At 44.0% G+C, this 17,400-nt stretch overlaps 1 protein-coding gene across 3 annotated transcripts; it reads left to right on the top strand.

The window, feature by feature from the left end:
* The first annotated feature begins 2,914 nt into the window (after positions 1 to 2,914).
* YWHAB (tyrosine 3-monooxygenase/tryptophan 5-monooxygenase activation protein beta) lies at positions 2,915 to 17,400 on the top strand. 3 transcript variants are annotated; one of them, XM_055813721.1, is made up of 7 exons: positions 2,952 to 3,064; positions 4,550 to 4,635; positions 10,926 to 11,226; positions 12,225 to 12,348; positions 13,402 to 13,565; positions 14,904 to 14,999; positions 15,505 to 17,400. In XM_055813721.1, exons 2-7 carry the CDS (start codon positions 4,631 to 4,633, stop codon positions 15,559 to 15,561), a joined length of 747 nt encoding a protein of 248 aa, XP_055669696.1. In that variant the 5' UTR covers positions 2,952 to 3,064; positions 4,550 to 4,630; the 3' UTR covers positions 15,562 to 17,400. The 3 variants fall into 3 exon arrangements, with proteins under 3 accessions (XP_055669697.1, XP_055669696.1, XP_027640270.1); XM_055813722.1 differs by lacking the exon at positions 4,550 to 4,635 and having other exon boundaries at positions 2,915 to 3,064; XM_027784469.2 differs by lacking the exons at positions 2,952 to 3,064; positions 4,550 to 4,635 and adding an exon at positions 6,881 to 7,532.

Raw genomic sequence — 17,400 nt, forward strand, 5'->3', positions numbered from 1 at the left:
CAGGTTCCCTTTTCTTATGCAAGAAGTGGGATGCCTGAGGGCAGGTACCTTGCTGTGGAGAGCAGCAGTTGGAGCAGCTGCGGGTGCTGTCTGCTGGGAACAACTTGCTGTAGTGTCGCTGCTTGCAGAGGGAGCAGACCCAGGAATCCTGGTCTGGCAACAGGCCATCTTTGACAATGAGGTTGTTCTGCTTCTTTTTAACTGTTTTTGATGCTAAGTAAACTTAATGCTGAGAAACATTTTTGAAGACTGAGATCCTCTCTCTGTAGAGAAAGCAGTTGCAAAAGCCAGGAACTGTCCTTGCATGCCTGGGCTGTCTGCAGAGAGGATTCTTCTAAAGATGAAGCCTGTTATGGGTAGTATGTGGGGACAACAATAGGCTTGGAGTCATGATGCATCATCTATCCTGCCAGAAGACAGCAATCACCGGGCTTGACCTCCTAGGTCATCCCTGTTGGATGGGACAACTTTACTTAACCTGGAAAAGGCACATGTATAATTTTATATATGTTTGATAAATAGCCAGAGAAGAGCACGGGTCTCACAGTTCTTGTAATGAACCACTTCTCTAACAGGGGGACTCCGTCTTGGCCACAGGCTGTCTCCTTTTCCAGAGCAGAATCCTGTGATCTCCCTCTTTGCATTTTTACTCTGCATGTGCCTGCAACTCACCATGAACACAACAAGCATGTCCGCAGCGCAGCCAGCCGTTCTGCCCTCCCCAGAGCAACAACAGGGATAATGCTGACCAGCTGCTAAAGCCAACTACCATTTCTACTTCACGCTTATTTACCTGAAGTGTGTCTCTTTCAGAAAATGCAGAGCAGTGTGCCTCCTTCTGGAGAGCCAGGCAGGCTGGTCTCTGTGTTGGTCTTGTTTATTCATGGATCAAGGCTGCCCCTGAGGAAAAGGCTACTCTTTCACAAAGTTTTGGATCTCCTGTCTCAGATCCTTTGAGCAGCATCAAGCCAATGTGCAATTCCTTCTCTGAAAGGTGACACTTGGAAAGACTTGCTGCTCTTGCAACACGTTTCAGAGCTGAGGTTTGGTGCTAGTTCCAGCCTCCACCCTTCTGTGCCCGCAGAAGCTGCAGGATGCATTGCTTATCTCACTTACAAGGACTAGGAAGACCCCAGGGTAAGAGGAGTTTGCAGAGGAATTAACTGTATTATTAATACTGTCTCAGGGGCCTCTGGCTCAAGAGGGATTTGGCCGCAGGAGCAGCAGCATGCCCTGTAGAAGCAGAGGGTGGTATTTTCACCTCTGTGACTACACAGTGCTGAATTGCTCTATCTGGGTATTGCGAAAGAGAATGCACAAGCCAAAAATGCCAGCTGAGAAGGACTGCAAAGCACTTCAGAGGCGATGGCTGGAATTTGGTCTGGGCAAACTGGAGGAGCGGTATGAAGGGAGATGGGTGGACCTCACTGGAAGTGGGAGGCATGAGCTGTGACAACATGGACACTGCAGTGATGAGCTAGAGTAGGCAGCAAGGTGAGAAGGCCGAGGGGGATACAGCAGGTGACTAAACGAACAGGTGTCGACAGTGTGCTTCTACAAACCAAGCAGTATATGAGGATATACATTACTGTGGAACGCCAGTAATTCCGCCACAAACCAGCACTCCCAAGGCCTCAGCAAGAACACGGGGAATGGCCCAGATGGAAACTGGGAAAATAGGGAAGATCAGGGGAAAAAAACAAGTTTTGCCTAGGAAAGAAAAAGAGAGAGAGATATGACAGTAACAGATCTAGCTGAATTGGTGTTTGCAGCTTGAGATAACTTGCGGGTGCCAAGTAATTTTCCTTCTGACTTTCCAAAGTAATTAACCTTTGGACCGAGACTAAGCAGGAAACTAATGAAGTCTTTCCATCACCAAAAAGGAACCTGACAGTGACTTTAACAGGACCAGGATTGTATCTGAGACACTGAGAGAAAATTAGGCTCCAGGGTACTGTAATTGAACAGAGCACCTTTCAGCCCCAATAACAATGCCTTGAGAAGCGGTGCTGCTATAAACGTGAGACTTGGGAGTGAGGGGTGTGGGGGGGGGATTCAGTCACTTCTTATCCAAAAGGATTACATGCATTACAAAATTGAACTCTTATACTTGGATTCCTCCTTGGAAACCGAGCTAGACTTTTCCTCATGCCCCAAAAATGCTCTCTTTCACCTTTTCTCTAGTAAATGTCATTTATTACAGTTGCATAAAACTTATCTAGGTGATAAGGATCTTGTCTTTTCAGTGAAAACATGCAATTTTAAATTGTAAGGAGGAGCCACTTAAAGGTCACCTTGCAATTTAAAGCAGTTGTGAGCTTTTACTTGTATGACGGTGCACAGAATGGCACCCACTGTCAGCGGCAATGTGCTTTGTCGTGAGGTTCAGCTGGAAAACAGTAGCAAGAAATGGCCAGAAACCCGAAAACGCTGTCGTGTTGTTGCTGGAGAAGTTGCTGCACTTCCCAGCGGAGCTGCTCGCTCTCTGGCACCGGTGCCCGAGTGCGGGCGGCAGTGGCCAAGGCCTGCCCGGCGTGTGTGCCACGGGCTCGGGCAAGGCGAGGAGGCGGCAGCCCCGCGGTGCCAGGCGGGCAGCGGCGGCAGGCCTCGCTCGGGCCGGGGCAGGCCGCCGGCGGGGTCCCCGGGGCCGCGGCCACTTGGCCTCCCCGCGTACCACCGCCCCGCTGAAAGCCGCCAGCCCCCCGGCCCGGCTGAGCCGCCTCCCCCGGGCCACGGGCGGGCTGGGCGCTGCCGGGCCGGCGGGACCGGGCGGGCGGCGGAGGCGGCGGAGGCGGCGGGGCGCACGGAGACGGCCAGGCCGCGGCGGGGCCCCTCCCGTCGCCATAGCAACCGCGAGCCGGCCGGCGCCCGCCGCCGCGGCCCCGTCGGCCCAATGGGGAGGCGGGAGGGGCGGTGGCGCCCCCTGGCGCCGGAAGGGGCGTGTCGGCGGCGCCGGAAGCCGGGCCGGAGCGCCGCAGGGGTGTGTGCGTGCGCCGAGCGGCCGCCGCGCTCCGAGTCGCCTCGCCCGCCGGGATCCAGGCCGCGGTGCCACCGCCCCCGCCAGGTGAGGGTCCCGGGCCCGGGCCCGCGGCCCCGCCCACGCCTCCCCCCCTCCCCTTTCCCCGCGGGCTGGCGCCGGGCCGCTGCGGCCCCGCTGGCGTCCGCGGGAGCGTGCGGGGGAGGCCTCCCCGGCCTGCCTCCCGCCTCCCCGCCGGCCGGGCCCCGCGCCTCTCCGCCGGCCGGGCCGCCGCAGCCCCCGCGGCAGGGAGGGGCGGCGAGGGCCGCGGGGGGCTGCCTCCGGCGTTCTGCGGCAGGGTCCCCGCGCGGGGGGCGGGGGGCGACGGGCGACGGCGGGTCCTGCTCCCTCCGCCCCGTCCTCCCCGCTCCGGGTAACGGTGTGACCCTCCCGCGGCTGCCGCTGCGGGGCCCGAGCGGGCGGCGGCGGCTCCTCCCCGAGCGCCCGGCCCGGCCCTGCCCCGCCCCGCCCCGGGTGAGTCAGTGTCTCCCCGGCGGGCGCGGCCGGCCGCGCACACCTGTACCGAGCGCCGCGGGCTGCCCTGCCCGGCGGCCGGGGGAGGAGGGCCGGTGGGCTCCGCCGCGCAGCGGTCGGCGTCGGTTGCCGCCCTCTTCCCGAAGGCTCCCGCGCCCACGACCCCGGCCCAGGGGAGGGGCTGGGGCGTCCTTGCCGCTTGGCAAACCCAGGGGCGAAGCGCTGGCCCTGCCGGCACGTAGGGCCGGGGATGCCCACGGACGTGTCACGAGCCCCTTTAGAAGGAAACAAAACAGGTTTATTATTCTTCTCCAATTTTGATCGTTTGTGTCCATTTGGGAATAGAGATGCATTTAGGGAGGACTCCAGAGGGAAAGAAGGCTGCTTCAAGCCAGTCCCGGCCTACAAAAAGGCTGGGCAGTAACCCAAAAGTAACAACCAGAGGTTTTGTTTGAGGTAGGTATCATCAGGTATTGATTGGGATGATCAGTGGCATACAGTCACCGTGTTAGCAAATGGGAGCAAAAATGCATCTGATGCAGAGATAACAAATCAGTTGTTTTCGGCTGAATTCATTATTAATAGTTAAAATACCTTTTCTACGTGGTAGGAAAACAAAAATATACATCATGCAGCACTGTAAAAGCTAAATTCCTACATAAAAATATCAGAGAGTTTGAAAACATTTGTAAGGTTTTGTAACTTCAGTGGCTGTAGGAATATCTGTGTCTTCACCCATTCACTGCTGCAGGACACCTCAGTCAGAAATTTTAATACTACTTGATGAAAAGAAGAGCTTGCTTTTATTTTAAAATAATAACAAGATATAAACTGACCTAAAAAGAAAACAAGAATGCTGGTGCCTTTTTTGCTGTTCGTATTACAGGACTGTGAGAATATACCCTGTATAATATTTTGTTTATTGAATTGGTACTGTTAAAGTGATAGACTCATTGCACAGATGGGCCTAGTGCAGTTTTCTCAACCTCATTATGTCAGTACCGCATGTTCTGATCTCTGCTGTTTTGATGTTGAGTGGTTTTTTTTTTCCCTAAGCAGGCCTTTGCCAGTATGCAGCTTTTTGTGCTGCATGTGAATAAACTCAGATGAAGAGGAGTTAAGTAAATAATGATATGAATAATGAGGTAAAAAACTAGTACCTAATCCATCTCGTATCCTAATATGTCCCAGTAAGACTAGGCGTTAACAGTAGTATCGTCTTTTATATGGTCGCACTTTTTGCCCCACCCTATAATGTAAATACTCTCGGTTTATTATTAACAAAAGTGATTTATCTGTGATATGAATACATTAGTTTGGCATGAACTTTATGCCTGGGGGAAGATTTTTTGGGATAACGCACTATTTCCACCTGAACTCTAGCCAAAAACCAATTCTACTAGTTGGAACAAAAAGGTATTACCATGTAAGTATATTGTACTTTGGAACTGTGTGCTTGTCTCCACCTGCAGCTGTCCTGTGCAGAGTGCCATAGGTATGTAGCAGTGCAGTGCTTTTCAGCTTGCGATCCCTTGTTTAAATGACATTAAGAACAAGGCTACTGTCACTAAATTTAAGTTGTCTGTACGCTGTCAGTATTCCTACGTGCTATTGGTACTTCTCAGAGAAATTTTGCCGTTGTCTATGGAGGCTGAAAACTGTTGAATGTCATTTTATTCAAAAATTATATTGGTCAGGTTTAGGAAGCAGGAAAGAAGGATGCCAGAAGATGGCCAGAGCAGGTTTAGGCATGGCTTTATAGAATGTTAATTTTATCTGAGCATTTGTATAAAGATTTGAGCTGAAGGCCAGGGTATACGGCTAATCAGTAGATGCAGAGGAGGCTGAAGTTATGTACTGCACAAGGTCAGCAAGAATATCACAACTGTGAAGTCATTTGCCTTTTTCCCTCATCATGTTTGCAGTGTTATTTTACTGAACTTGTTGTTATACCCAGACTTTTGACAGTTGTGGAAGACTTCACTTGGTCAGGTCTTAGCAGGCATGTTCATTTTTCAGTCAGTTATTTAACAATATGTAGTAGCCTTTGAGGGAACTAAAATAGAGAAACACAACTAATAAAATCAAATGCCTAATATGATAAAGCAGGGAAGGTTTTTTGCATTCCATTTAAGGATTTGGTTCCTTTCCTGTAAAGAATATCGGGAGCCATGTCTACTTGACAGTGAATGCCATCAACATCATGTAGATACTTGCATCAGCATGTGTGTGCCTGAATTACGGAAAAGGATTTTCCATTTGTTTTAGAAATGGTATCTCCAAAGCTCTTACTCTATGTAATTATGGAAGTGTAATTTTAAATACCACTTACCTCATGTGAATGTTTAATTTGGGAATGAATTGCCCATCCAGAAATCAAATAAGGTTTGTTCACATGTTGTCAGAAGATTGAACTACAGATTCTGTACCGGTCTGCTGCTTTGCCTGTTACAATTTGAACAGACTTACAGAGTTTGTGACTGAGAAATATGATTGCATCCCATTTCACCAAATCTGGTTTTACATTGATTTCTCACAGTGAAACATGCGGGTCTGTTAACCTGCATCTCTGCTTGACTCATTAGGGACCAGTATGTCAAACCACTGACCACACTGCTTTCTCACTAATATTTTTACAAAGTGGAAGTGTTTGTCTGATAGATGCTCATGCTTGCTATAAAGAGAAAAACAGTACACAAAAATCAATGACTTAATTAGCATCAGAAGAACAGGTCATCAAGAGCAGCAGACTTCAGGCCAACGTAGGCTTATTAGTATTGTCTTGTCAGTTCAATATGTTATATAAGCCAGATTTTTTTCAGTGTCGGTTATTTCATTTGCTTTCTGCAGTCTTTAAACAGGGTTACTTCTGATCTGTTTTGGCTTTGTCCTAAACAGCCCATGGAAATTGGAAACAATAAAGGCTATGAAGCAGATGGAGTAACTGCTGAGTAGTAAGATGTAGTTCTCAAGCTCCTGCAGTCTTCTGAAGAACATTATCTGTATGTTTTACTCCTCAGCTGTTACCAAGACGTAAACCTCTGGTTTTGTGTGTCCATCCGTTCTTGAAAGATCTGTGGGTATACTGACTTCAGGTGCTGTTCCCAGGATTGTCACACCGTCCCCCCCTTCTTATTGCATCCTCCACTGAAAGTAACAAGGCAGTTACAAACAGATGTTTTACTGGTTCAGACCTCTGCCTTTGATGCGTTGTGATATGTTTCAGGGTCTTGTCCACAGGCGTAAAGCTTTTCTGGGGGTGAGAAGTAAGCACATGTAACTTTTAGTAGCTGCATACCTGCTATTCTGCATTTGTTAACAGATTGAAAGAACTCCAGGTTGTATGGGAGATAGGCGGGGGGGGAGGCGGGGGGGAAGTTACATTTTAAGTGTGGGATTTAGTGTGATTCAAATTTCTGGCAGCCGGTACTATTGGCTGTAACTGCTGCCTAGTGGATTGCATTCCTTATTGTAAATAGTGCCCAGCCACTTCTTTACGGAGGGCTACTACATTGTGGTTTGACAGATACTTAAAAAGACAGTGTCTTAAGACTTTGAAATGTATTAATGCATCTAATATGAGAATCTTTTGCTTAGAATGGGCAACTTTCGGGACTCTTCCATGGCTGTGATCTGCACATGTGTATCTGCTCCTTTTTCCATCTTCCCTCTTTCCTCCTTGCCGTCATGGCATGGCTTCATTAGTGCTAGAATAGATCATTCCTCTTGGCCTCCTGTTCGTCACCTTTGTGTGTTTCGCTCCTAGCTGCAGGTAACCTTTGTTAGATGGCTTCTGTTTGTAGCCTAGAAGTATTTTTAGCTGTAGGCTTTGCTTGTTTCAGACTGTGGCACACTGATCCATTGTTAAGAGTGTGGCTTTCATCTCCTCTATGGGAGGGACCAGTTATAACTGATAGTTGCTTCTTTGCCTTTTCAAACATCACTCCTTTCCTTGTATCTTTTTTCCTTCTGGCAAACACTTCCCTCTTTTGGAGCTCAAGCCAGCATAGCTCTGCAAAGCTCTCTCCAAGCTTCTAACAAGGTAAGCAATGGAGAATCAAATAAGGATTTTAAGTGTTCCTTTGTGCAGCACCCTGAGAACAAAATAATGGTAGGCTTCCTGTAAATTGCAGATATTTTGGTGCGGGCAATGATTTTCTTACTGCATTTAAGTTCTGTTAAATCCATGTCATTGAATAATACTTTGTGTTTTGTAGCAAACCTACTAACAGTACGGATATAAAGATGAACTAACTAAATAACTCAAGACCCTGTATACTGAATTTTTATGTCAAAACTGAGCCAGTGAAGTTCTGAGGAACTCCCATCTTCAATAATTGTTACGTTTAAGATGTGCATAAATTACTTACATTACTGAGGGAAGTTGTTTGATGAGAAACAACATTCTAATGCTTTGTGCTGGTGTTTCACTTGTATAACCAGATACGTTAAACTGGTTTCTGGATCTCTTTTATCCACTAGGTCTTTGGGCCCTTGCAGTTCCCTCTGATTTCCTTCATATGTCCTTATATGAACCCACTGACTGCCTTGAACTGATTTGCATCTAAAGATAAATATGTCAGTGAGCCTGATAAAACAAACTCTGCACCATTTCTAAACTAAACTCTATATTGTTTGTAAACTGAATTCTGCACGTATGACTTGTCTACAAATTAGACCACTATTGGCAAAGTGCAGATCAAAGATAAAACTGACCTTTCAATGGCAAAATGTAAACTCTGTTGGAACTACTTGCCTCTGGACATCAACAAGCAGGCTTTTTCTACATAATAATCACATTCCATAAGGAGAAAAGGAAAAGATAAGATGGTTGCAATAGAAATGCTTCTACAAGCTTTGCAGACTGTGAGGAAACGAGAACTGTTCTGAAACTGTTTTGTTTTAATGTCCAGTTATTTAAAATTGGCTCTTGTAATGTTAAAAGCGTTCTTCAGGTGTACTTTGTTCATGTTCAAATTTTAGTGAGTGGGTAGAGAAATGCCGTTCACAAATTACTTCCTGCATTAAGCACATAGTCTAAATTTAGTGCTGTGTTAAGGGAATGGTTTATGAGGTTTGATAGACTCAACAGTGAGGAGTGGGATGGGTTCTCTCAATGGTAAGCAGTCTGATGATTTCCGTAGGCTTGTTACGCATTGGTACTGTGATACGCTTTAGAGTAGGGGCAGAAAAAATGCACATCGCACATTCTGCTCATACCTTTCTGTCCTCAGGAGCTATGCTTTTGGTAAGTCTGCAGAAGCCAATGATAATTCAGCATATCCCCATGGTGAAAGCCTCTTGGGGAAAAGAGAGCCAAACTAATCATGCCTTACAAGAACTTGTCACACTGCTACCTACAGTCAGCCTGTCTTGTTGAGGGCTTCAATCTGAAGTCTGTGTGTCACCTTTTAATAGGTGCCAGAATCCACTAGTTTAAATGCAGTGTTTGAAATGGAACTGAACTGCAGCCTAGCTTTACTTACACAAGTCTGCAAGAGGTCTCATTCCAGGAGGCTGCTTTTAGCATTACATATCCTAACTTGAGTGCATTTACATGGATGGATCATTAGACTAGATCTACAAAGGATCAAACACAAGCAGGAATGAGTGTGACTTGCAAATATAAAACGGGTAGGAGATTCGGTTGCTGGGTTTACTTCAGGAGCTTTCACATGATGTAACAATGTTTGCCTTGATATCCGGTGTGATTTTGTGTTTTGGGGATTTTTTTGCTAAAGAGCGATATCTTCAGCTGGAGGGATTGAATATGCTCATCTCAAAATAATTTTGTAGTTAGGACTCCGTCCTTGGCAGTAGGAAACTCTGAAACTGCTCATACACATGATGGAAATTTGGATCTGCATCTCATTTTCCTGGTTGAGGATTTAGTATAGGGGACTGGTTTCCCTGTATAATAGTGGTAGGTAACGCTTGGATTAAAATACGAGCTGAGCAGTGTGTGCAAGCCGTTCTCCATCAGGAGCCTGTCAGACTGGGATCTTCAAAGGAGAGCGCCAGGGAAAAGGCTACAGCAATCGCTTTCAGCCTGTTGGTTCTTTCTAATAGGGCTGTAGATGCTTGTCTAATGCACAGAAGCCTGTGAAAGGCAAATTGTAAACTCACTGTTCTTGTTTGCTTTTCCTTCTTTTTAGAAGTTGTTTTCAGGCTGTTAGGTCTCAGCCTGAAAAGTTCTTACCTGGACAGCTGGGAGTCCTGATGGGGATTTAGGGAGTAGGAGAGGAACTTTGTTGCTCAGTACTGACAAGAGTAACGATTCTGGGTCTGTCCAATAGTGAAACTACACACCTGGAGAAATTTTACAGGTTAATTTGGGGCGTCTGGGAGTTTGTAAGGTATTGAGGTCCGCTAACTTTCATAAAGGCAACAAAGCTTGTTTAATTTCTCCTGTGAACCTAGCCCTAGGTGGTTGAATATAAGGTTGGTAGCTCAATGGCCGAGTTAAATGTATGTTAGCATTGTCTTGTAGAGATAAGCAAACACTCGAGCTGCCTCACTGACATGTTCCTTACTAACTTCAGTTTTCATTGCTTAAGCTCTTCAGGGGCCTTGTGGTCACGTGACGTGTTTTTCTTGGCTTCAGTGGCTAAACTGCGTTATCGGAAATGATAAGTTGTTTCCCTATAAACAATTAGTTTTGCAGTAGTGACCGTCATGTGGGCCACATCCCAATAATTTTCTGTGGATGTCAATGTTATTTAAGAAGTCTTGAAAACCTGAGACTGCAGGCACCCTAGCTGTATAGAATTGTCCGTTACACGTATGTTGATACATGTGTTAAAAAAAGAAAAGGAAAAAAACCCAAAGCCCCAGAAGACATTCTTCTGGCAGAACAGTATAAATGTACTTTCCATAGTTGCCAACAACTACAGCTGTAGTAGGTATTGTTTATTTAAGCCCACGGAAACATCTGCTGTAGCAGGCAAAAAGTCTTGGTGTAGGGAGGAGCTGTCCAGTGCTTCAATGCTCCTAAGTAGTTGCTGTTGTATAATAATGGGGGGAAAACAAACAAGAAAACCAAAACAAGCCAAAAAAAAACCAAACCAAAACTGGTGGTTTCTGGGTTAGAACATGTAGTGTGTCCCAAGCTGAGCTGTGGCCAGTATAGGAAAGGGGAGAGATTTACATAGGGAACATATTGATTTGCTGTGCTTAATGCCAATATGAATTTTGCTGCATTTTGAAGAATAGTGCTTACCTATCTTCAGGATTGTGATTAGTCATTTATGCATAGAAATTATACATATTTGGCAAAGGGTCAAATAATTTTTGAAAAAGAAATCCTTCGTATTTGAGTCGATGGATTTCCTACTTACTAGTGACTGCGGGTTCTGCTTCACCTTTCAGCATTAACTTCCACAGTGCAGACAATCAAGAGACACTTTTCTCTCTTTTTATTCCCTACTAATTACAGGAGAGCCATGGATAAAAGTGAGTTGGTACAGAAAGCCAAACTGGCTGAACAGGCTGAGCGTTACGATGACATGGCTGCTGCTATGAAGGCTGTCACTGAGCAAGGACATGAACTGTCCAACGAAGAAAGGAATCTACTCTCAGTTGCCTACAAGAATGTGGTTGGTGCCCGTCGCTCATCCTGGCGTGTGATTTCCAGCATTGAACAGAAAACAGAGAGGAATGAGAAGAAACAGCAGATGGGAAGAGAGTATCGTGAGAAAATTGAAGCTGAATTGCAGGATATCTGCAATGATGTTCTGGTAATAATCCAACAGCAAAAATAACAGTAGTTAGTACTGCAGCATTCTTCAGAGAGGCTTAAGGAATCTTGCTAGTGCTGTAGACGCTGCAGCACCTTAGCAGGGGAATAATTTTGCATAGCCATGTACGTGGGTCCAGTTCTAGCTCCTAAGTTACCTAATCTGTTTCTTAGGGGGTTTGTTATAAAAGAGCATATATTTTTTTAATACAAAAAAGCAAACAAGGCAATATTGAAGACCGCTAGCTGCTGGCTAGGGCTCACCGTGAAAACAAATTTAGATCTGGGGCACTGGCATGAGTCCTGCTAAAAGGCCTAGTGTTTAAACTCCTTCGTTAATGAATGCTGACATCCTGAGGCTGGTTGAATACTTTTTTGGGGATGGAGAAAGTATGTATGTCTTCCCCCGCCAACTGGTTTTGCTCTTTCTTTCACTTAGACCAGAGGGATTTGTTTTATTGGTGTTCGTTTTGCTAAAGATCAGTCAGGAGCAGTTGCTGTCAGTACTGTCAGTCTTTGCGTCTCTTCCTGAACGCACATGTGCTGACTCTGCTACTATTCAGCTTTTCAATGGGAGTTGCAGTTTGTTGTGGATAATTTCACTGCTATGGGTAGAATTTGAGTTTGTGGCAGCAAAAGTGACCAGACTTGTACTGATGTCAAGCTGCTGCTTTTCATTAGTTTGGTTGTGGAAGGTAGGTTTGCAACCATATTTCGAGGAAAATCTTTGCAGCCTTAAGCTCTGATAGCCATTAGATTCTGCAGGAGTGAATTGTGGGCAGTCTCAGCATAACAAGTGTTGTTCTTTCCAGGGGTTAGGCTACAAGTAGTTTCTATTTTTTTCTGTTTAGACAACAGTAGGGAAAGTGATTAACGCATGAGTATACATAAGTCATTGTTAATTTTTTTAATAGCTCATGCTTACCATTGTAACAAAGACTGTTTCAGACATTATTTTTATGACTTGATGGGGAAAAAAAGTGATGTTTCCTTTCTCAGGAACTCCTGGATAAATACCTTATTGTCAATGCAACACAGCCAGAAAGCAAGGTCTTCTATTTGAAAATGAAAGGCGATTACTACAGATACCTTTCAGAGGTGGCATCTGGGGACAATAAGCAAAGTAAGTAGAGATGAAATCTCCTACTCTGCTGGGGGCCAAGCAGAATAAAGTATCAAAAAATACTTACATTTTTTTCCTCTAACGTAAAGTATCTATTTCTTTTTGCTACTGCTCTGTAGTATTGAAGACAGGTGCAGTGCAAGTCACTTGTAGAGAAAGACTTCACTGAAATTATTAGAAGGGATTGGCAAATGTTCATCAAACCAGTCAAATTCTACTTGCAGCCCCTGACCTCAGTGACTGATTTTCAAGTATGTTTGGCAGTATAAATCCTTTTCCTGGAAAATGTGGGTTTTTTTCTCTCATGGAAAATGCTTTGTTCCTGTCATCTCTTGTTTACACTATGAATTTAGCTCTCAGTCTTAGCTGTTTGCAAGCTTTCTGCATGCAAATAAGGGATATTGGGTTACTGAGTCCTAAGCTGATTAATCCTGAAATTGTAAAGCAATGCTGAACTGTGCCTGAATTTCTAGTGAGTGTCTGATGTAGTCCATGTCTTGCAAACTTAGTTTGACGTCATTCTGGAGCTTATTGTTACCCATTAGCCAGGAAGGGACTGTTATCTTTCCTCTGAAACCCCAAACTGAAATTCAAAGTTCACGACCTAGCTGCTAAATGTTTCCTTCAGTTTAAATAGGTAGATCAGATACCTCTTCTTCCCCAAACGATTTTTGACTAGGTTTATTATTCAGAGCTACTATTTCTGCAGCTTGACTGGAATCAGACAGTTTAATCGCAGTACACTTCAACTTAGGTAGAGTTTGTGTGTGTTCAGATTGGTTGGAATTTGTTTTGCATAAATTTCATTTTAAGTCTTTATTAAAATGTTGAACTTAATTTCTGTATGTCAGAGTTTTATCTGAAGAAATATTTCTGCCTTAATAGTTTGGTTAGCGGTAGGCTTTTACATGTAAAGATATTGAAAGAAGCATCTGTGCATATGTAATTGTAGGAATTTCTGGTGGCACAATAGTCTAGACCAAGAATATAATAGCTTCCCCTGTGAAGTAGGGTGATGTACTGTGCATTAATGTGATTGTAATTACCTTGCAGCAACGGTAGCAAACTCTCAGCAAGCTTACCAGGAGGCATTTGAAATTAGCAAGAAAGAGATGCAGCCAACACACCCCATTCGACTTGGTTTGGCTCTAAATTTCTCTGTCTTCTACTATGAGATACTAAATTCTCCTGAAAAAGCCTGTAACCTGGCAAAGACGGTAAGCAAACTCTTCATGTTACCAAGTTTGTGGAGGCTAAGGAGATAATTATAGTTACAGTAGCACTTTGTAGAAGGTCATGCTTGTTTATATCAAATTCCTTTAAAATTATGTCGTCTTTAAACTGTTGTAGTATATTTTCAGGTAGGTTAGCTAGCTAGACTAGCTTAGCTTTAAGTAAAGCTAATTTGCTAGTGCAGTTGATCCAATGAAAGGGAGGACAAAATACCTCTTCTTACATCCACCTAACTCTTAGGATGCGCTTGTGACAAATTTGAAAACACTTAGATTGATTTAGCGCTTCTAAAGTGAAATATTTATTTAAATTTGAATGCTTAGCAAATGCATGAAGTGTCGTCTTTGTGACTACAGTCATAGCCCTAAATGTCCTTGTGTATCTGCATGTGCCTCTCTCCAGAGACCAAAAAAAGCTTGTGTGATGGGTTGTGCCAAACAAATAGTCTTATTTTTCTTAGCCTTCTCCCTAAAATAGGATTAGAGCCTTCTAAATGGAGCTTTTTGCATCTGTGAAAATTGCCTGGTAGTAACTTGAATAGTATGGTATTAGTTGAATCTTTGTGTTCTTAATATGCTCTTCAATAATAGTTTGTAACAGGGAGTGATGTTTTGCTGTGTAAAATGCTGCTGCTGTTCTTGCTTTTTTTGGTTAATAGGCTTACATCTGTTTGAAACCTGAAGGAAGAAATAGCATTTATTCCTGGCTTTCTGCTCTCAGCCTTGTAACATGGGCGCTCATGTGTAACAGATTGATGGGAAGAATAGCTTTATTAATTTCTAGTGGAGCATACCTGATTTCCTATGCTGTTTTGAATAGAAATCCCAAACTTTCCACGCCACCATCAGAAACCCTGGTCTTCCATTTTCTTGCCTACTTACTTATGTACAATATATATCAACTTAATGGTACTTTTGTCTTTTACTGCCAGTTTAGACCAGTGAGACATTCATTTTTAATGAAAGTATTGCTTTGAAGTGGTGTTCTTAAACCTGACTTCAGGCTGTGTAAATCATTCTTCAGCGCGACAGAGTAATACTTTGAAATTAGTAAAAAGAAAGAAGCTTGCCTCTTCAGCACTTGGTATTGGCATGGTAGTGAAGTTGTTCCAGGCTTTAATGTGGATCCTCCTGAAGCCTTCTGTTTTCCCGCTGGTGGTTTGGTGTTTGCTTTGGTTTACATTCCTTCTTTTGGTGGAAAAGAAAAATACTGGAAGCTGCTGTCACAGAGTTTGAATGTAATGTGGCAAACTTGTCAGTTCTGCGTAAGCAGAAGTGAATTCAGAGCGCAGGACGTGAAAGTGCTGTCTTGCATGTTTTTAGGCATTTGATGAAGCGATAGCAGAGCTGGACACGCTGAATGAAGAGTCTTACAAAGACAGCACTCTGATCATGCAGCTGCTTAGGGACAACCTCACTGTAAGTATAATGTGCCAAGCCACCGCATTCTGTGCTGTTACTTCGTTAGGCTGCTGGACCCCATAAGTGGGACTCAACTCCTGAAGACTCAAGTAGTTCTGTACTATTAAAAGCCTTTTTTTGAGGCATTAGCTGCATGTCTCAACTGCACTGGTTTTTGTAACCAGACCAGTTAGACTTGCTTGTTTAAACCAGAAATCTGTTGTTAACCGCTGTAACAAACTCAGATTTTTCTCTTTTTTTTTTTTTTTTGGAACACAAAGTGGAGTCTGTTCTTAACAGCCAGCTTTACATTGAGCTTGCAAACTTGGGCTGGCTTTTTAATTGTTATCCTCCACTCATTTTCTAGTTCGTTATTCTTTAGCTTTACTCTTAAGTTCAGTTCTGTATTGCTCTTAACTGACAAAATTGCACAGCTGCTGCTAATTATGCTGTCTTCCCTTTCCTGACAATTGTAACTAACTCTGTGGTTTCAGAATAAACAAGTGTTTGTATTTTCTTACAGCTATGGACGTCGGAAAACCAGGGAGATGAAGGGGATGCTGGGGAGGGAGAGAACTAATGGCTGTCACGCTTCACTATATGTTCAATGTCACCCTGTATCCTACACATATATCCCTTTGTGCGACAAGCAAAAAGAATAGTACATCGACTTTTCACAACCTCAACGTAGCAAAAACTGTCTGTGGGGTAAAAACAGTTGGTTGGTGTTTTGTGTACTTAAAGCGGAGGTCGGTTATTATAATGGCATTCCGAACTTTCCTATTTCGAACATTTGCAGTTACGATTACCGTGTTTATATTTTTAACTGAACACTGTGATTATGGGTTTTGTGATTGCAATTGACTTTACAAAACTCTTATTGGTAGAAAAGTAGACATCAATTATGTAACTCTGGCAAGCTTAATTTGGCACCAAAATAGTCGAAGTACAATTCTGTTGTAAAGTTGTACAGAAAGTTATAAGAGATTCTATTGTGACACTGGGGCATGGAAGGAGAACAGTCCGATGTTGGCATTCCAGTTGGTAACACTGCTATGGGTTAGTTGAACAGGCACACTCTGTAGACATTTGTAACCAAGTCTGAGGCACCGCTTTCAGTCAAAAGCTCACTTTGTCAATCCTGTCTTTCTGGGGATGGGGTTTGTTTTGGGGAGGAGGGTAATGGGGGAGTTAGCAGCTTGATTTCCAAACTCTTTACACTGGCAGATAACCGGGTTTTGACTTCTAAAAGTGCTTTTGTGCTCATACGACATGCATGACTAAGCCCCTTCCCACAGCAATAACTTACCTAATTATACCTTAGCTATTCTTCAGTAGTGAGAATTCTTGGTTCACTACCATGGACTTGCAATAGGAGAAGATTCAATTTTTTGAATGGCCTTATTGGTTTGGATGATACCATGAAGTGATCTGCCACTTTTGCATTACTTTACTCTTAGGTGAATCGAAATCTCCATGGTATTCCCATTTTGATTTTGTTCTGGAAACTCCTTAAGTAATCCACTGAGCCATCTTTAAGTTCACTTTATAGAAACTTTTCTCCCATTGGACTCTGTTCATCCTTGACCCTCTCACCTGTTTAAACTCCATTAAAGCGATTTTGGACTCCCACATATGCGTCATCCTTTCTTTGATTATGGGTGATGGCAGGATGGTGGGTGAGACCTGAGCCTGCTCAAGGACAGGTTTCTTTCCTGGATATTTGAGAGCTGCCAGGGCTGTTGCAGACTTCAGCTCTCGTCTGCCCGTTCTTGGTGGTAGTGGGAGCCAGCTCCAATGTTCAGGATTTCCCATTTATCGTACTGGAATGCAGACCTACACATCCGTAACGCTTGTAACGTGTAATATTTGAGCTCCAAATGTCCTCACCTAGTTATGTTTCAAACATGTCCCATTCAATAAAACCTAATAAGAGTTGGCGTGAATAATGCAGTGGAAAAGATTAGGAATAGTCACCTGTCAGTCTCGCGGTATCATCCCCCTACCTTCACATTCCACTTAGGTATAGGATCCATCTGTTTGTCTGTCCATCTGTCTGCTGAAGAGAATTTCATGCACTGATTTTGAAACTCCCCTCTACTAGCTGAACAAATTGTGCAGTTAATACTTGGCGCTTGATAAATGCAGTAGTGAATGTGGAACCGAGCCTGTCTGTATATCTGGTAGCTCTTTTCGCTTTGTTTTTACTGACCAGTATTCTGCCTAAAGTTTGCTTCTGTGATGGTTATATTGCCTAGCACACACGTGGTTGTGAGAATAGTATAGCAAAAAGAAATACCTGGTTATTGATGTACTAGATTTGTGTATGTCTTTTAAACAGTTCTAGTTTCACCTTACACAAAATAATCAGGAAAGTGTAAAAGAATTCAAAAGTGAATAATAAAAAAAAATTTTATCA

The sequence above is a fragment of the Falco peregrinus genome, chromosome 9, assembly GCF_023634155.1.
Source record: "Falco peregrinus isolate bFalPer1 chromosome 9, bFalPer1.pri, whole genome shotgun sequence".
Taxonomy (NCBI): Eukaryota; Metazoa; Chordata; class Aves; order Falconiformes; family Falconidae; genus Falco; species Falco peregrinus.

Coding starts and splice junctions, on each gene's coding strand:
- YWHAB (XM_055813721.1), top strand. Junction 11,227..12,224: donor ATATCTGCAATGATGTTCTG/GTAATAATCCAA, acceptor TTCCTTTCTCAG/GAACTCCTGGATAAATACCT. Junction 12,349..13,401: donor ATCTGGGGACAATAAGCAAA/GTAAGTAGAGAT, acceptor ATTACCTTGCAG/CAACGGTAGCAAACTCTCAG.